This window comes from Cetorhinus maximus, chromosome 5, assembly GCF_964194155.1.
Source record: "Cetorhinus maximus chromosome 5, sCetMax3.hap1.1, whole genome shotgun sequence".
Taxonomy (NCBI): domain Eukaryota; kingdom Metazoa; phylum Chordata; class Chondrichthyes; order Lamniformes; family Cetorhinidae; genus Cetorhinus; species Cetorhinus maximus.
Window position 1 is genome coordinate 56,610,767 of NC_135883.1, and position 20,862 is coordinate 56,631,628.

Genomic DNA, 20,862 nt, shown 5'->3' on the forward strand with positions numbered 1-20,862 from the left:
GTTGAAAGCAAAAAACTGCGGACACTGGAAATCCAAAACAAAAACAAAAATACCTGGAAAAACTCAGCAGGTCTGACAGCATCTGCGGAGAGGAACACAGTGAACGTTTCGAGTCCGTATGACTCTTCAACAGAACTAAGGAAAAATAGAAAAGAGGTGAAATATAAGCTGGTTTAAGGGGAGGGAGGGGAGGGGGTGGGTGGGACAAGTAGAGCTGGATAGAGGGCCAGTGGAGAAACCAAAAGATGTCATAGACAAAAGGCCAAAGAGGTGTTGAAGCTGGTGATATTATCTAAGGAATGTGATAATAAAAGTACAGATAGCCCTAGTGGGGGTGGGGTGGGGTGGGGAGAAGGGATCGAAATAGACTAAAAGGCAGAGATAAAACAATGGATGGAAATATATTTAACAATAATGGAAATAGGTGGGAAAAGAAAAATCTATATAAATTATTGGAAAAAAGGGGGATCGGAAAGGGCGTGGGGATGGAAGAGAGAGTTCATGATCTAAAATTGTTGAACTCAATATTCAGTCCGGAAGGCTGTAAAGTGCCTAGTCAGAAGATGAGGTGCTGTTCCTCCAGTTTGCGTTGAGCTTCACTGGAACACTGCAGCAGGCTAAGGATGGACATGTGGTCATGAGAGCAGAGTGGTGTGTTGAAATAGCAAGCGACAGGGAGGTCTGGGTCATGCTTGCGGACAGACCGAAGGTGTTCTGCAGAGCGGTCGTCCAGTCTGTGTTTGGTCTCTCCAATGTAGAGGAAACCGCATTGGGAGCAGCGAATATAGTAGACTAAATTGAGGGAACAGCAAGTGAAATGCTGCTTCACTTGAAAGGAGTGTTTGGGCCCTTGGACGGTGAGGAGGGGGGAAGTAAAGGGGCAGGTGTTGCACCTTCTGCGGTTACATGGGAAGGTGCTGTGGGAGGGGGTTGAGGCACAGGGGTTGATGGAGGAGTGGATCAGGGTGTCCTGGATGGAACAATCCCTGCAAAATGCAGTTGGAGGCGGTGAAGGGAAGATGTGTTTGGTGGTGGCATCATGCTGGAGTTGGCAGAAATGGCGGAGGATGATCCTTTGAATGCGGAGGCTGGTGGGGTGATAAGTGAGGACAAGGGGGACCCTATCATGGTTCTGGGAGGGAGAGGAAGGTGTGAGGGCGGATGCGCGGGAGATGGGCCGGACACGGTTGAGGGCCTGTCAACCACCGTGGGTGGAAAACCTTGGTTAAGGAAGAAGGAAGACATGTCAAAGGAACTGTTTTTGAAAGTGGCATCATCAGAACAGATGCGACGGAGGCGAAGAAACTGAGAGAATGAGATGGAGTCCTTACAGGAAGCGGGGTGTCAGGAGCTGTACCCGAGGTAGCTGTGGGAATCAGTAGGCTTGTAATGAATATTGGTGGACAGCCTATCACCAGAAATTGAGACATAGAGGTCAAGGAAGGGAAGGGAAGTGTCAGAGATGGACCATGTGAAAATGATGGAGGGGTGGAAATTGGAAGCAAAATTAATTGTCTCTTTCTTTCAGGTGCAAAGGAATGCAAGCTCCAACAACTCATCGACACTAATGCCCATCCAGGACCCTTCACCCCTGCCTGTCCCTCTGTCCCCATCCGGTCTTCCAATCCCAGCCTCGGCCGTGTATTCACCATACCCCCGACCTTCCCCTTTCCGATGCTGAACGTTCAGTGCTCAGCAAAGGACTTAGTTTCATGCCCTTGCGCCCTCATCTCAATAAATTTCGGGCTCGGCACGATGCTGAACCCTTCTTCCGCCGCCTTCGTCTCCGTGCTCACTTCTTTGGGCAGGAGTCCTCTTCCCGTTCAATGGATCCTTTTACCCGCCTCCAATAGTCTCCCTCCACCTGGACCCCTCCCTCTGGATTCTTACCTTCTCTTGATCTTTTCATTGAGAACTGTCAGTGTGACATCAGTCGTCTCAATTTCTCTGCTCCTCTCACCCACTCTAACCTGTCTCTCTCTGAACTTGCTACACTCCGTTCTCTCAGGTCCAACCCTGACATTGTCATCAAACCTGCTGACAAGGGTGGTGCTGCTGTTGTCTGGTGCATTGACCTCTACCTCGCAGAGGCTGAGCGTTAACTCGCAGATACTTCCTCCTACCTTTCCCTGGACCATGACCCCACCACTGAACATCAAGCCATTATTTCCAGGACTGTAACTGACCTCATCTCCTCTGGAGATCTTCCTTCCACAGCTTCCAACCTCATAGTCTCCCAACCTTGGACGGCCCGCTTCTACCTCCTACCCAAAATCCACAAACAGGACTGTCCCAGCAGACCGATCGTGTCAGCCTTTTCCTGCCCCACGGAACTCATTTCTTGCTATCTTGACTCCATTCTCTCTCCCCTTGTCCAGTCCCTTCCCACTTACATCCGGGATTCCTCTGACACCCTACATCATATCAACAATTTCCAGTTCCCTGGCCCCAACCGCCTCCTCTTCACCATGGACGTCCAATCCCTCTACACCTCCATCCCCCACCAGGATGGTCTGATGGCTCTCCGTTTCTTCCTCGAACAGAGGCCCGAACAACCCCCATTCACCACTACTCTCCTCCGTCTGGATGAACTTGTTCTCACACTGAACAATTTCTCCTTAAACACCTCTCACTTCCTCCAAATAAAAGGTGTGGCTATGGGTACCCACATGGGCCCCAGTTATGCCTGTCTCTTTATGGGGTATGTGGAACATTCCTTGTTCCAGTCCTACTCCAGCCCCTTCCCACAAGTCTTTCTCCGGTACATCGATGATTGCTTCGGTGCGGCTTCATGCTCTCGTCTGGACCTGGAAAAATTTATTAATTTTGCTTCCAATTTCCACTCCTCCATCATTTTCACATGGTCCATCGCTGATACTTCCCTTCCCTTCCTTGACCTCTCTGTCTCAATTTCTGGTGATAGACTGTCCACCAATATTCATTACAAGCCTACCAACTCCCACAGCTACCTAGACTACAGCTCCTCACACCCCGCTTCCTGTAAAGAGTCCATCCCATTCTCTCAGTTTCTTCGCCTCCGTCATATCTGTTCTGATGATGCCACTTTCAAAAACAGTTCCTCTGACATGTCCTCCTTTTTCCTTAACCGAGGTTTTCCACCCACAGTGGTTGACAGGGCCCTCAACCGTGTCCGGCCCATCTCCCGCGCATCCGCCCTCACACCTTCCTCTCCCTCCCAGAACCATGATAGGGTCCCCCTTGTCCTCACTCATCACCCCACCAGCCTCTGCATTCAAAGGATCATCCTCCGCCATTTCTGCCAGCTCCAGCATGATGCCACCACCAAACACATCTTCCCTTCACCCCCCCAGGCAGCATTCCGCAGGGATCATTCCCTCCAGGACACCCTGGTCCACTCCTCCATCACCCCCTATACCTCAACCCCCCTCCCACGGCACCTTCCCATGTAACCGCAGAAGGTGCAACACCTGCCCCTTTACTTCCCCTCTCCTCACCGTCCAAGGGCCCAAACACTCCTTTCAAGTGAAGCAGCATTTCACTTGCACTTCCCTCAATTTAGTCTACTGCATTCGCTGCTCCCAATGTGGTTTCCTCTACATTGGAAAGACCAAACGCAGACTGGGTGACCGCTTTGCGGAACACCTTTGGTCCGTCCGCAAGCATGACCCAGACCTCCCTGTCGCTTGCCATTTCAACACTCCACCCTGCTCTCATGCCCACATATCCATCCTTGGCCTGCTGCAATGTTCCAGTGAAGCTCAATGCAAACTGGAGGAACTGCACCTCATCTTCCGACTAGGCACTTTACAGCCTTCCAGACTGAATATTGAGTTCAACAATTTTAGATCATGAACTCTCTCCTCTATCCCCACCCACTTTCCGATCCCCCTTTTTTCCAATAATTTATATAGATTTTTCTTTTCCCACCTATTTCCATTATTTTTAAATGTATTTCCATTCGTTGTTTTATCTCTACCTTTTAGCCTATTTCGATCCCTTCCCCCAACCCCACCCCCACTAGGGCTATCTGTACCTTTATTATCACATTCCTTAGATAATATCACCAGCTTCAACACCTCTTTGGCCTTTTGTCTATGACATCTTTTGGTTATCTCCACCTATCACTGGCCCTCTAACCAGCTCTACCTATCCCACCCCCCCTCCCTTAAATCGGGTTATATTTCACCTCTTTACTATTTTTCCTTAGTTCTGTTGAAGAGTCATACGGACTCGAAACGTTCACTGTGTTCCTCTCCGCAGATGCTGTCAGACCTGCTGAGTTTTTCCAGGTATTTTTGTTTTTGTTTTGGAGAAGTTGAATTGGATTCAACTGACAGTGATTAAGGGTAATTGTATCATCATCTGTTGAGAAAGCTTAGGTATTAGACAATGGTTCATTATTAATAATAATTAATGTTTTATTTTGCACTTTAGTAAAGTAAGGAAGAAAAGCCTCAATTTTCAAAGGCTCTATCCGTGTTTTGTTTGAGGCAGGTATGGATCTGAAAATTAAAAAATGTGTGTTCGCTTTTGTTAAATTTTACTCCATGAATTAAGTGGATTTGTTTGGTGGTCTTCCATTTTTGTCTTTTTGCCTTTCCCTGTTAATAGTTTGCGTTACTGTTGTTGTTTGCTGCTGGTTTTGAATGAAGAGTAGTGTATTCCTTTCAGGGTCATGATTGCTCTGAATAATTGAAGCAAAGAGACAATTTTATGAGGGGCAGACGCAGGTGCAGCAATACCCGAGGCATTTTAATCACACTTAGTGTGACCCTGCATTTATACACCCCTCCATTCATACAGGAACAGATCAGAGGAGTTTTGTCTTCACTAACTTCTTTTTGCAAGACAGGTTATGACAAAGTTGTATTATCTAATGAAAGATAACCTGCAAAAGACATCTGGAACCACAATAGCTCTTCCCTTAGAAGGGAAGGTTACTATAAAAAAAGCCTTAATGCTATTGAACTCTTCAAAGCCAGGCGATGGAATTTAGTCTGCAGAGCACATTATATCTACCAGGGATCAAACATTGTCTCAGGGGCTACACTTTAATGACCTTTCTTGGAAATGAAACAACAGCTGAACAAAGCACAGTGCTTTCACCAGGTGAATGGGTTCTACTGAATAGGTCAAAGATTGACCATGAGGTCTCACATGAACTCTATGGCCTACATGAACATGAAGGAGTTGTAATCAACTATTGTACAAGTGTCTCCTGGCCAAAGAAACATCATGCATGCTAATACTCATTATCCAGAAAGCAGACATGATTTTTTAAATTCATTCATGGGATGTGGGCATCGCTGGCTAGGCCTGTATTTATTGCCGATCCCTAGTTGCCCTTGAGAAGGTGGTGGTGAGCTGCTTTCTTGAACTGCTGCAGTCCATGTGGTGTAGGTACATCCACAGTGCTGTTAGGGAAGGAGTTCCAGGATTTTGATCCAGCGACTGAAGGAACGGTGATATATTTCCAAGTCAGGATGGTGTGTGGCTTGGATGAGAACTTGCAGGTGGTGGTGCTCCCATGTATCTGCTGGCCTTGTCCCTCTAGAGGTAGCAGTTGTGGGTTTGGGAGGTGCTGCCTAAGGAGCCTTGGTGAGTTCCTGCTGTGCATCTTGTAGCATACTGCTACTACTGTGCATCAGTGGTGGAGGGAGTGAATGGGGTGCCAATCAAGCAGGCTGCTTTGTCCTGGATGGTGTCGAGCTTCTTGTGTGTTGTGGGAGCAGCACTCATCCAGGCAAATGGGGAGTATTCCATCACACTCCTGACTTGTCCCTTGTAGATGGTGGACAAGCTTTGGGGAGTCAGGAGGTAAGTTACTCACAATGATGCCTTCATTGTCCATGTTAATTGAAGGAGCAGAAACATGGTAAGTTACAATCTTTCTAGATCTTCCATTCTCCAACCAAGTGTACTACTGGTAAAATTCCCTAGACATGCTCTTCATGTACCAGGAGCCTCTTTAAAATAGAGGAAGGGACTCATTTTGAAAACTTTGACATCCATTGCTCCGTGAGCTGCTGATATAGACAAGCCTGCAAAATAAGCCTGCTCATGTTCACTTTGACAGATATAAAAAATCAGGGAAGTTTTTCAAAATTAAAGAATCAATGGTTTAGGGTAATGTTGGAAGAAGAGGGGCATTCCAAGATAGAGTGCCTGAATTTTATGAGAATGCTTGATCAACCTTGTTCTCCCAGTGTCCTGCCCACAACCGAGACCAATTCATCTAATCGCTGTTTATGAGGCATTAATAGCGCAAAATGCATTTGTGCTGGATTGTCCTTTTTAAGGTCACCATTGTTACCGATGGAATAATACTTTAAATAGGAACATTCAAATAACCATAACTGCTCACAAACTCAGAAGGTCTAATTCCGAGTGAGATTTATGCACCCTATCCAGTTAATGTCTTCTTTCCATTTTAAAATTAATGAAGGCATTGCCCACTGTGAATGTGGCAGTTGTCATTTGCACACATGTGCACTTCTGACTGATATACTAAAAGGCTTGTGGGGTGATTTGAAAGAACCCTGCAGCAGGAAAGTTTCTGGGGGGAAGTGCTACCCATGCTGTGTGCAGTAGAAAGCATAACTCTGAAGCAGTCTATCTTATGAAGCAGAGGTAAGGGATAGGTTTCCTCTAACATGTTCAGCTACAAGTTGTGGAGTTGTAATGAGCGTGGGAAAAACACCTCAAAGTTTGATTGTACCTCTTGCAAATTCTTCTTCCCTTTCTCAACGTGTCTAGAATCCCAAAAATAATAGTCATCCTCATCTCTTTGGCTCAATTTACTCTCCTATAGCAACCAAGAATAATGAAGTAAAATATTAATGGGAGGAAAAAAATACTCAAGATTCACAGTGGAGGACTACCCAGCAAAGCCAACTAATGCAGGGAGCACCGCACAACAAGAGAGAAATAAGATTGTGACAAGCTTTTCTTTAACCAGAATCAAAAGCAGACTTTCTGATTTCATGAAACCTAGCTGAACTGGTCAGATCCTGGGTCCTCTATAGGGCTATCTTTTAAATGGTTAAGGAATTGGTATGGGAGCTTAATTTATTTATTTACAACCAACCACCTGCCAGCTCCACAGCCTCTATAAACTCCCCAAAATGTCTGAAAATTGGATCTGCACTGAATCAGTACACATTATGCTTTATCTTTCATGCATAGAAGTTACGATTTTACAACCCACTGCATGTATCACACTGTTAGTTCACAGATTCTCTTCTGGTCAGGCCTCATGGACAACATTTTCCCCCCCATCGCGGGGGTTGTGTGGGAGTGGGCCGGTGGGTTCCCGATTGGCGCCCCCAATTGGGGGCATGCCGCCATTTTATGTGGGCGGGCCAATTAAGGCCCGCCCAGCGTGACGTCCCCAAGGAAGCGCTATGCGCTCCCTGTGCGGGTGGGGGGAATTTTCTGGGCTGGGAGCGCACTCTTTCGCACATGCACGCGAAAGAGCACACTCATGCCCCTGAGGCTAAATGTTGTCTCCGGGAGATCGGCTCATGTTTATTTGAAGTTTCAAATCTGAGAAAAAAATTTCACTACCATGTCCTCTCATGTGACACTGTCATATGAGTTGGGACATGTCCATAATTTTTATTTTGAAATATTCCAAGATTTTTAAATCACTCATGAAACCTCATCCTGCCCGTGGATGAGGTTTCATGCTTTTTCAGAAGCCGGCCTGGGCTCCCAGCCTGCCCGCCAACTCTAAGGTTGGACAGGCAGGCCCATTAATGGTTTCAATTTGTTTTTTAATGGTCTTAATAGGCCGTTGACAGGTCGGCATGTAGCCAACCTGAAAATCGAAATGACGTGGGGTGACGTCGGGACGCACGCCCACGTCACCCCGTGTCATTTTATGTGTCGGCAGCAGGACCCACCCCCGTTCACCGACCAGAAGATTCTGCCCTATGAGTATCAATGTTAACACAATGCATCACACGTGTATAATAAGCCATGAGGACAGTAAATATCTACTCTTGACTGCTTGAAGTTTAAATATTAGAAATGATGGCGTGTAATGAATAACTCATGGTAGAAAGAAACATTTTTAAAGTGAGAATCTATAATTCTTTACCACTAATGACGCCAATAAATGTTTGTCTTAACAACTAACCATTTTACGTAATGGCAGTTATAGTACATATTAATGTGCCATTTTGCAGAAAGTACAATTTAGTGCTTCATGATTATTCGTGTGCAGTGCTAACATTTACATCCCTAAATAAAAAATATTGTTTGCAGCACTGAAAGACAGGGGGTTTCCAACATCATTAAGCAAAAAAAAGCTTTTTAAAAGCCATGGCATCAAGCAACCTCAAAAATGGATTCTGCATGTTCCTTCATCTTGTATTCCACTCTCTCTCCTTTCCCCTGGGGCTATGTTTACAGCAAGAAATTGGAATTAGTTTCAGTACTTGAATGTATTTCTAATACTCTTTACAGTAAGTGGTTCATTAATATGTACTATTTTCTGTTGTGCTGAATCTGACCTTTTAATGTTTTGGGGCAGCAATAGGAAACTGATGAAAGGAAAGGCCCATAAACACCAGTACCAGCAAATAAACAGGAGCCAAAACTGGCAACACAATCACAAATACTGGGGGTATGGGCTGTTCATGTTTGTTATAGAAGCAGTTTAGGTTCTAGGAGATTAGTGTTTATGTTGCAGGGTTTCTTCTGATGAAACCTTTTTATGTCTGAGGTGCTGAAATCTAGAGACAATTAGTTCCGCAGTTTTCATCTTTACCTCCTGAAGTTGCTGATGCTTGATCAGAAATAATTGCCCAAGTTCAGACAGCCCTTCTGTACCGTTTCCAAATAGCCCTTGACTATACCATTGCCCATTGTGGCCGAGGTCACTGTTAGAACCTGAACTGCTGCCCCTGCTGAAATCACCTTTCCCAGCACAGCTCAAGGTTCAAACTATGATCCTTCTAGTCTGTATATCTTACAATCACACCACTTAGCGCATTTACCAATTAAACCATTAGGGATAAAACTTCCAGTGAAATTATGTCAGTAAACTAATTCCTAACTAGAAACAATTAGGCTGATTCCATGACTCCACTCTCCCAGAATGGAAACTATTCTTGCAGGAAGTGTAGGTCCGGGATAGGGCTACAACTAAATAGTCCCAATTCTCTGACTCAGACTCTCTGAGGACAGAGCTGCCCAGTGGGACCGCAGAGCTGCTAAATCTGCTCTATTAGTAAGAAAGTTTCGAAGAGCATTACATTGTTTATGCAGAAAACTCCTGTGAAGAAAATAAATCTCATCTATCAAGCATTCTCCCACATCTTATACCTTTCGCATTGCACCTTAAATGTACAATAGGACCAATAAGATTCTAATGATTTGTTCCTTGGATATGGGTAACTCCTGGGAAGTTGAATTATGTAGCACCAAGCATCATATACCAGGAGTGCCTATTGGAATACTGGGTGCAGAAAGCCATGTGCTCGTCATATAGTCCACTGGCTTTTGCATGTATTAAAATAAATGGGCAGATATGGTACTGCCACTTCTGCAGACTCTGAAAGTTGCCTAAAGAGTTTCATTGGTATCACTGTCGGCAGAAGTGACTCTTGAAGCAATGAGGGCCTCCCCCCAGTTACAAGGTAGCAGTCCTTATAGTCACTGTCTCTCTTGGGTTGTCTGGACTTACACACTAGGGTGTGTAGAATTTTCAACAATGATAACATGCTCCATTTTGAGCAGGTGCTCGCACATAGCTTTGGAAGATGATATGATTGGGCTGCAAGAGTAACTGGCTGAACTCTAGTCTCCCATTGAGCAGGTAGCAACACTAAAGAAAACTGCAATAGCAAGCTCAGTAAAATAGATTGGACAGAAGCATTTCTAATGAATTGACCCACTGCTGCCAAGGGTGCTTTAGAGTCAGGTCAGGTAACATTCTGATTACTGAGGTACAAGGGTTCAAGTTCCAACAGCAATGCAGAGAGAGGCTGTAAGGATGATTCATTTTTGTCTTATACAAAAGATTACAAAATGTTATACAACTCAAGATATTGCCTCACAGATAGTTTTAACTATGCTCAGCCTTAAAAAGACTCCCCAAACCATGAGGCATTATAAAGTATAGGTATTTCGTGAAATAGAGAAAAGTTCACTCAGAATGATTTCGAGATAAATCACAAGTTGCCAGACAAGGGGATCTAGGTGGGAACATGTGATTTATCTCAGTGGCAGTATTTTTCCTTCTCAGTGGCCTGAATTTTCATCCTCGAGGCAGATAGCAGGAATTGGGAAAATTCCCAACTCAGCCTTCCTGCCTCAAGAGAAAGTGCCTGAAAAGGATGCTCGTTGCCCTGGATTGGGTGTGGGCCAAAGTCGGGAAAAAAACCCGGGAAAAAGTTTGGAAGCAGCCATAGGGGCTCTTGGGTGCTGAGCGAGCTGTATAAAAGACCCATCTTGGTTCAGTGGGACTTCGTTCCAGTTAAAAGAAAAACACAAAGGAACTCCATCCCGCACCATTCACCCCCTCACCCTCCAACCACTCCCCATGCCCCATCCATACCACCTCATACCCCCACCCACCCCTTTGGCCCCTCATGCTCCATATGCTAAGCTCTGCCCTTCCACACACCAACCTTGACACCCTCATACCCCCAGTGCCAAGCTATGGCACTTCCATTATACAGTGTACATTGGGTTAATGGGCACGATTGTCCGGGCTCTCAGCCAAGCATATATAATGAGGCTTGGCTGGGAGCCCAGATATCCATTACGCTTGTTGAAACACCTGCACCGCAGAGAAGGCATTGCTTGATTGACAGGAGAGGCTGTCTGATCTCAGCTGCCAATTTCAAAATGTTTACTTACGCAGGGATAGTGGTTTCAAGGTTTTGCGGATTTTGCCTAACTCCAAGATTTGAACACATGGTCATGGTTGACCCTTCGGTGCAGGATAGATAGAATGATGCTCTGTTGAAGGTGTCAATAAGCCATGGTTCCATCAGCTTTTTCAGGTGGATGTAATAGGTCCCATGATGCAATTCAAGGAAGAGTAGAGATTTCTCCTGATATCCTGATGAATGTTCACTCCTCATCCAGATCATCTGATCAAATATCTCATTTGTTGGTTGTAGGAATTTGCTGTCCACAAACTGGATTCTGAATTACAATACTGACCACACTTCAGTAAGAAGTAATCAGGTGCGAAGTGCTTTGTTATGTCATGAGAATGTGAAAGGAGCTATAGAAATGAAAGTTCATTCTTTTTCGATGATAAATTCAAATCTGATGTCAAGAAACACGTCTTAATGTAAAGCGTATTTAACACCTGGAATGGACTTTCGGTATCCTGTGATGAAAAAACCATACATTTCCAAGGAGGGGATGTTGCTAGATGAGTTGAATAGCTTCCCTCATCTTTAACTATCTTTGCGAATTTGTGTTCTGTGCCTCAATAGGATAGAGGGCAGCATGAGACGATAATCTCCATCAGTGGCATGTATGAAGAAGCACAAGAACATCTGGCTGGAGTTCATATTAGTTTCAGACTAGTTCTGTGGAGCTTAACATGAATAACTCAAGGGGCTGCCACTGACAGCAATGTGCCCAAAGTCTTCAGGAAAGGAAGCTCTTGGAATGGATGCTGGTATATCATCGTTAGCCACAGATATAAGTAGTATCCCATGCAGTTATCGATCCAGTTTTATCCTTTCGGGTTAAGGACAAATAATGCAATGTACAAGGCATACAGAGACATTGGTGGCTCATAGAGTATATCTTCAAGATAAACTATGTTTCAAAACAAATTCACTTTTAATATATTCCACTGTCCATCTCACATTTAGAAAAACATAAGCAGGTAAGTATTTAGCAGAGTCAATAGGAAGTAATAGTGGCCAATTGCAGAGCTCACTGGAAGAACTGAACAATGAGACCCTCATCTGATCTCCATGACTTAAAACTAATTGCTCCATTGCCAAGTCCAAGGTTAGGCAACTGTCCTTGATAATATTGTTCATCTTAATTGATATATTTTAACAGTAGATCATAAGGCTTTCCAACTAATATAAACATCTAAAGCATTGCTTTAGTCTGGTCAGTGAGGGTATGGTTTAATTGTTCTCTGCTGGGCTACAAGGATTGGTGCAGAGCTGTCACCAAGCATGAATGTGGCAGAGTGTTTCTCAGACCCCATTGCCAAGTACCTTAACAATTAAATGTTTCATAAACTATTCTGCTATCGCATTACATAGTCTAAAGAATGTCATCATTATTTAAACTAGCAGATTTTGTTAAATTTTCCTATTTTCCTATTCTCTTTTCTCTACTACTGAGGATGTAGTTTCATTATTTATAAAGGTAGTCTAATAACATCAGATGATTGAAGTAATAAAGGTATTAAAATTTGAAAGGAGCTGTGAAAAAAATGAAGGAGCCTTTGTGCAACTGCAAACTGAAACTGGCAGCTATGTAGAATGTGTAAATTTTATGTGAGGTTATTGTAATTGCACAGAATGAAAAATGAAACTTGAATGACTAAGTAGGAAAATAGTGGAGTGTTTGATTCATAGTGCTATGGACGTATGCTAAACACTAGGTGAAATGTATGAGCAATGACAACAGTTTCCATCTAGAGTAAGAAAATAAAAATGATTATGAAAGTGACATTAATTGAACACATTATTCTGGACGGAGGAAGAAATTTGTTGCTTTTCTGTCTGCCTAGATCAATTGATTGAACTAGATCAAGAGGAAGGTGCAGAAAAATCTGACCAAGCGAGGTGATGGAATGGGCAGGTATAACATCAAATGCTGATATAATTCACTGCATGTAGATCGAAAGTGTGAAGCGCATTGGTTGCCAGCTTCCGAAGTGGAGAAGGTACAGAAAGAGAGGGGGCAGGTGAGAGAATAAGGGTCTTACAGTTATGTGGTTTATAAGGTTGTTATATTTTGGGACTGTAGCTTTAAATTTTTTGGCAAATGTAGAGGGTCATGTGACCTAAGATAAAAGCAAAATACTGCGGATGCTAGAAATCTGAAACAAAAACTGAAAATGCTGGAAAAACTCAGCAGGTCTAACAGGATCTGTGGAGAGAAAAAAAGAGTTAATGTTTCGAGTCCTTATGACTTCAGGCTCTAAACATTAACTCTGTTTTTTTCTGTCCACAGATGCTGTTAGACCTGCTGAGTTTTTCCAAGTTTTTGTTTGGGATCATGTGACCTGATCTGCAGTCAGCCTGACAGTAAGCCTGGGTGGTTTAATTGTTAGAAATCAAAGGAAGGCTTAGTGTTTTACTGAAAAGAAGGTGCAAGGTACATATGCTTGGAGACAATGGCAGTGGTGTTTGAGTTTACGATGAGTAGATCCAAAAATCCTTAAATGGGTTGTGAACGGTTGTGCGGTAAACTGTCCCTTCACTTCTAAGATGAAAGGGAGTTGGGGTCAAAAATAGCTAATCAGCATTTCTAACTAGATACAAGATTAATGTGTTTCACATTGCCATGGGGAAAAGGGCAGAGGAAGCCATTTTTGTGATCAGGTTACATACAGACTTCCCTACAAAATCAATGAATATCGCAGACAGGCAGCAGTTCTGTGTGGTCATCAGAGAGAAGCAGCCGCTTGATTTTGTGAGCCACCACGGCCAGATGCAAGATGGAGACAGTCTCTACGTGAAGAGACATATCCTGCAGCCTTCTACAGATTCCAGGAGATTTGTCCTGGCATGGCCAGGGAGATGAAGAATCATCAGAACTGGCTTTACTGCTGGTGGTGGATTTAAGAAACTTTAGAAAAACTGAGGAAAGCCCCTTAAGACAGCCAATCGAAGTTACTACTCAGCAAAGCAGGAATACGGGAACCCATTGGAAGCTGGGTGCAACTGTGGATTGTTTGCTGTAAGGACTGTAATTCCGTGGAGAGGGTGATATCTGAGAAGTATAAAAGGGGAATCTTCATCTCTGTAGTTTAAAGTATAAGTTGCCTACAAAAAGAAAATAGTGTTTAATCAATACTGCTTTCAGTCATGTGTTGTAGTAAATGTTTTAACATGTGAAATCTTGATGTGTCTTTCTTTCAGCTATTAACTGGAAGTCCAAATTTCTTTTTTAAGAAGTTATCAATCTCTATGGGAATTGTAACAAGAGACAGATGGAGAGTCATTAGCAAAAAGGAAACTATTCAACAGGTAATTTGTCACTCATGGCCAGTGTGTAGTGCAATATCCAATGGGCAGAATTTTTCAGTTGGTGGGCGGGCTCAGTGGGGGCGGTCGCGGAGCCAATCGCCACCCTCGATCGGCTCTGCGCCAGCATTTTTACTTGGCCCGCCCAGCGTAACATGTGAGTGGTAACGCACTACCTGTACGGGCAGGGGGAGGATGGAGAGTCAGGGCCAGCACTCTTGCGCACATGCCCGCGAAAGAGCGTTTCAATCTCCCTGAGGCACAGAGCTGCCTCAGGGAGATTGAAGGGCTTCTGAAAGTATTAAATAAAAGGTTTATAAATTTATTTAAATATGTCCCCTCATGTGACTGTGTCACATGAGGTGGGACATGTTTTTATTTTTAACAAAATTTTAAAATTTATTTAATAAAAGCTTTAGGAAACCTCATCCCGCTCATGGATGAGGCTTCCTAAAAAACGCAAAGGCCACTTGGCTTTTTCGCCTGCCCGCCAGCCTTATGGTTGGACGGGCAGTCTAAACAATGACCTTAATTAGATCCTTAATGGCCTTAATAGGCTGTTTACATTTTGGCGGGTGCGCAGCCTACTCTGGCGCGCGCCCGCCAAATGAAACATTGCTACTCAGTGCGATGACATCAGGATGCACGCCCAACATCATCGCACGTCATTTTACGCGTCGGCGTGTCGGGCCTGCCCCAGTACAGCGACTGAAAAATCGTGCCCAATGAATATGTTTGGACTACAAATTAGGATCCATCAGGTGTAGCATGTAGAGAGCTCTGGAGCATGGTTGGAGTGGTCTGCAGCCTCACCTAAATGCTAAGATTCTGCATATAATTCGAATATAATCATTGCCTTCCTGATGATTTAATTAGCATATAATTCACTAGATCAGGCTCAAAAATGATATCAAATTATATCACTTGAATGAATGTGCATGTAGTTCAATATTGTTGCATGACATTAAGTAATAAATGTTTTCTGTCCCGGAAATGTTTTTCATCAAAAATCAATAAAAGAAAATTATTGACCACATGAGTGGTCTTGCAAATATCTGTTTGTTTTCTATCTTCACAAACACTTTTTCCCCTTTGGGAATAGTGGAGAAGTGTTGGCAGGATTAGCGGGCTGATAACCAACCTGTTGAACAGCAGCCTGAATGCTCCTTCCCTGGCCCAGAAGTTCTGGGCCTGAATTTTACAGCCCCGTCTCAGTGAGGACAGGGCCATTAAATGCAGCAAGCCATTCTAAACTCCATTGACTTCAGCGGGAACCTAAAATCCCGCTGCCGTAAAATTCCGCCCCTGGAGTGGGGCATAAACCTGGATCTTCTGGCTCAGAGGGAGGGGTGCTATCTATTGAGTCACAAGACCTTCCTGGTTTGCAAATCATTAAGTCACATATGCCCCCTAATGCAATGTACTACCAGATTAGAAGGACAAAGGTCTAGGATTTGTGATGAGAATAATGGTGAGGCTATCAGCACTCGTGCATTTGTGCATGTTGAACCCGCAAATCCAGAAGTTGTTGTCAGAGCTACCCTGCTCCTCCACAAGATGCATGGTTGCAGCCTGATTGGGCTGGATTTTACAGCCACTCACTGGGCGTGTTTTCAGCAAGGGGGCATGTAAATTAAGTTGCATGTCCAGTCCATTTCCTTCCAGCCCACTCCCAACCTGTTCCCCACTAGGCCACCCACCCTTAGGCCTATCAAATGGCAATTAAGGGCCTCAATCACTGCCAGTGGCAGGCAGGCCAGGATGTAAACACCATTTCTCAACTGGCTTCTTTAAAAAGGCAGGAAGTAAGTGGGGGCTCATCAATTACATGCGGCCCTGTGTGCAACGGAGACAACCCCTCAAGATGTCAACGCCCTTTGTTTCTCCATGCTTGCCCTCCAAAACCCAGCCCCCCACCCCCTTCTTCCCCCTGCTTTGGCTCTCCAATCCCTCCCTGCCCTAAAATCCAGGACTTAGCTGTCTCCTGTTGCCATGTTTTTCTGTCCAGGGCCTCTTTGCAGTCCTAGAAGCACTCACTACTGACACTGCTGGGACAGCTGGAGCTGTCAGCAAATCAGATCGGCTGACAGCTCTCGAGGCTGGGACTTCCTGTCCACTAAGGGGTGGAAGTCCAACTCTCAGCCTGGTTAGTCTGCCCCCAGCATGTTATCGCTGGAGAGAATGGAGGACAGATTTTTAAAAAGTTGGTCCATTCTGGACCGATTGTCCTTAATGTGGGGGGGGGGGTTGGGGGATAGTGTGAGCAGTCCACCGCTCCCCCCCCCCACCCCACCCCATGAAACCTAGCCCCTTAGACTCATCTCTGGAATGAATGCGATGACATGGACTTGTGGTAGTTACCCGCTAATTCCATGTTAAAAATGACTGAAAAGGTTAGCACTCATACATTCTGGAATAAGAGTGTTTTCAATGACTAGGTGATAATTGTTGCTGAAAAATTTCTTTGGCTCTGAAAAATTACTTTTACAATTGTGGAGTCTCATTCACCTCAGCAGAAAATTAGTTCTGATGATTGTTTTAAAAATTGTAATGATTTTTTTGAAATTATTTTTCTGTTTCTTTAATCTCCCTTAATCCCATCTATATTTCACTTTCTGTACAACATTTAAATCTAATTTATGATTCCTCCTGTATATTTCCTGGTTTTAAATCTGCATGTTTCAGTGAGAATTCTTCAATCTGATTGTTTGCAGAGTCTCATTGTTGCTTGTAGTACTCACATATGTCACATATCCCCTGTAGAGTGTGCCAGGCTGGAAAGAATGACTGATTAGAAGAAACCTCTGCTATGGGTCAGTGAAATGTCTGGGGAAGGCTGTCAGGAAGGGGAATAGCGAATCCTGCTCTTTTGACACTGAGACCAAAATCTGGACCATAGTGTATTCCTGCAGCACTACCTGTTTTTCATAATTCAAGTGCACTTATTATGAATGTTCTGTCTGACTCTTGCATTTCTTTATGTTGGCTCTGTAATGACTTGATAAAATTAACAATTCCCTAAAATTTGATAAAGTTCTCTGAGTCCCTTATTTATTGGTCAGGTTACAGGTTAATTAGAAACAAAGAGGCAGGAATTTAAAATTATTGTACCTTATCTATGGATTCATATACCATGCCTGCCTTTGTGGTTTAATTGGGCCAAAGAAGTTTTACAGTAATAATTATCACTTAGCCATTGAAAGCACACTTACTCATGGACGTACGAGTTCAAACTTTTTCAGTCATTTTTAACATGGAATTAGTGGGTAACTACCACAAGTTCATGTCATCACGGTCATTCCAATGATGTGTCTAAAGGGCTGGGTTTCACAGGGTCTTTGTGGTTTACTTGTGCATCCATTGATTGTGACCCTCCTTGCAATTACAATGTAGGCTGACCAGCCTGGCAAAATGCAAGTTAATCTAACTTTATACAGATTTCATAAATGTGACTGAGATGCCAATCTACTACCTTTCCACTTTGATGGAACTCTGCAATGCGAAAGATATGCAAATGATCTGTAATCGCATTTTGTAGACTCTGTATCTGCTGGAATTTTACACATATTCCAAGATCGATAGCCTGGTGGAATAAAAACATGTGTTTAGTTCTAATAACAATTAACAATTTCTACTTTACAGGTTTAATTGTGTCCTGTCTCATGGCAACATCGGTAATGGGATAAGCCATTCAGCCCCTTGAGCCTGTTCTACCATTCAATTAGATCATGGGCCATCCACATCTCAATTCCGTTTACCTACCTTTGTTTCATATCCATTGATACTGTTACCTGATGTAAAATCTATCTATTTCAGTCTTGAAAGTTTCAATTAGCCCAGGGTTTACAGCTTTTTGAGGCAGAGGGTTTCAGATTTCTACTGCCTTGTGTGTGGAAAAGTATTTCCTGGGGCCATGTTTGCTGCCGATGCTGTGCAAGCGCAGTTCAACTGCGTTACTCTGACGTCATTGCAAGTGACAGAGTTGGCAATGGCCAGGACCAAAGATGGCACTGCTCAAATCATCACAGCTCTGCTTTAGGCAGCGGCGTCCTTTTGTCTATTCTTAATGGCTCCATAAAGTTGACAGAACAGTTCCAAATCCACTAGGCTGGGAAAATGCCTGAACTTAACTATATGAAAATGTATTGTCATGACAGTGAATTACAGCCCCGAATTCCTTCCGGGCATATTGAACTTTTTAAGGAAGATATGTGTTTTTTAAAAAGACATACAAGCAAAGACACTGAGCAAAAGATGGCTGAGAATGTAAAGTAACCACTTTCTGGAAAATTCCTATGTGAACTATACTTGATCGATTAGTCCAGAAAGAACATGGAATGTCACACCTAAAAAGGTGTCAAGGCCTACTTCAGACAGAGACATTTGAAAGGAAGAGATGAAATGCAGAAGACTGAACTTTAATCTCCTGAGATTGCAGAGACAGTGGAGACTGATTGCCACATCTCAGCAGACATCCAAAACCCATCTCCTGTTGAGTTATATCTTGGAATGTGGAAATAGTCTGAGTTGAAAGAAAATGGACTCTGGGCAAAATACATGTTTGTTTTTTCCCTTCCAGGAATACACAAGGAAATGGGTTAAAAAACTAGCTGCAGACCAGATCTGTGTATGCTCATGTGCAGTGTGCTAGAATGCTGTGAGAGTGACAGCACAGGATGATCAACTATTTACCTCTATGGTTACAGGCAAAGTTTCTTCTCCCCCCCCCACCCCTGCCAGAGTACAGGAGGAGGACCCTGGGTCAGGCAGTCAGCAGCACCTAGAGGAGAGTGCGATAGGAGGACCCTGGGACAGGCAGTCAGCAGCACCTAGAGGATCTAGTGCATTTAGAGGATCTAGCATCTAGTCTATACTCAAAGTAGGAGTCAAGGTAAAATAAAAGCACTGGTTAAGTTATGTCTAGGGATCTCAGTGCCGTGATTTGCACATCCTATGTTATGTGGGAAATCCTAGATGCTCCTGGTGGTCTGGATGACCATGTGTACAGGAGGTGCCTCCAACTGGAGCAACTCGAGCTCCGGGTTTTTGGAACATGAGCGGCAGCTGGGGGCACTACATTGCATTCACGACGCTGAGAGATTCGCGGATAGCACGTTTCAGGATGTGGTCACCCTGCAGCTTAAGGAAATGCAAGCAAAGAGGGAATGGGTGACCGCCAGACAGAAGAATGGGACCAGGCAGTTAGTGAGGGACTCCCTCGAGTGCATCTCACTCGCAAATCATTTTTCAGCCTTGGAAAATGGTGAGTGATGGCTACTCTGTGGAGACTGAGAGCCAAGGCCTTGGCACTGTGGATGGTCCAGCTGCTATGGGGGGAGAACGAAGTATGGAAGGTCAATAGTGTTAGGGGATTCGTTAGTAAGAGGAGTAGACAGGTACTTCTGTGGCTGTAGGTGTGACTCCAGGATGGTATGTTGCCTCCTGGGTGCCAGGGTCAAGGATGTCCTGGAACGGCTGCAGGGCATTCTGAAGGGGGAGGGTGAACAGCCAGAGATTAGGGTCCATGTTGGGACCAATGACATAGGAAGAAAGAGAAATGAAGCCCTGCATGTTGGAGGAGGTGGTGGTGTAGTGGTATTATCACTAGACCGGTAATCTGGAAACCCAGGGGCAATAAACTGAGGACCTGGGTTTGAATCCCACTACAGCAAATAGTGGAATTTGAATCCAATAAAACCCTGGAATTTAAAGTCTAATGATGACTGTGAAACCATTGCCAATTGTCATAAAAACCCATCTGGTTCACTAATGTCAGTTAGGCAAGGAAATCTGACGTCCTTACCTGGTCTGGCCTACATGTGACTCCAGACCCACAGCAATGTGGTTGACTCTTAAATGCCCTCTGAACAAGGGCAATTGGAGATGGGCAATAAATGCTGGCTGAGCCAACGATGCCCACATCCCATGAACGAATGAAAAAAGAAAGCAGACTTCAGGGAGCTAGATAGGAAATTGAAAAGCAGGACTTTAAGGTAGTAATCTCCGGATTACTCTCGGTGCCACGCAGTAGTGAGTATAGGATAAGAAGGATAGAGCAGATGAATGTGTGGCTGGAGAGATGGTGCAGGAGAGAGGGCTTTAGATTCCTGAGGCATTGGGACTGTTTCTGGGGGAGGTGGCACCTGTACGAGTTGGACGGTTTACATCTGAACAGGAACGGGACCAACATCCTCACGGGGAGGTTTGCTAATGCTGTTGGGGTGGATTTAAACTAAATTGGCAGGAGGATGGGATCCTGGAAAGTAGTTCAGAGGGGAGAGAAGCTGAGATGGAATTAGAAGTTAAAGCTCTAGTAAGTGAGTCTGGAAGAGGAAACATAGGCTAGATAGGAAAGAAGTGAGTTTAGCAAGGCTAAATGGAATATATTTTAATGCAAGGAGCCTGAGGAATAAGACAGATGAGCTGAGGGCACAGATAGGCACGTGGGAGTATGATATCATAGCTATGACCGAGACTTGGCTAAAAGAAGGGCAGGATTGGCAGCTCAAATTCCTGGTTATAGGGTATTCAGGCGAGATAGAGACGGGGATAGAAGAGGAGTTGCGGGGGTGGGGGGTGGCGGGGGGGTGCGTGGGGGGGGGTGCGGTGTTTGCAATATTGATCAAGGAATCAATTATAGCAGTGAGAAGGGCTGATATCTTGGAAGGATCATCAAATGAGGCCATATGGG

At 44.3% G+C, this 20,862-nt stretch overlaps 1 protein-coding gene across 4 annotated transcripts in view; it reads right to left on the bottom strand.

The window, feature by feature from the left end:
- Positions 1 to 17,754, bottom strand: part of LOC144680656 (testis development-related protein) — a 96,289-nt gene extending 78,535 nt beyond the window's left edge. For 2 of the 4 annotated variants that reach the window (XM_078541883.1, XM_078541884.1), the window contains exon 1: positions 17,644 to 17,754. In XM_078541883.1, coding sequence (XP_078398009.1) covers positions 17,644 to 17,702 — 59 coding nt within the window. In that variant the 5' untranslated portion in view covers positions 17,703 to 17,754. The remainder of the gene's footprint in view (positions 1 to 17,643) is intronic. The other 2 variants (XM_078541885.1, XM_078541882.1) reach the window with 1 other exon arrangement.
- Positions 17,755 to 20,862: the final 3,108 nt, after the last annotated feature.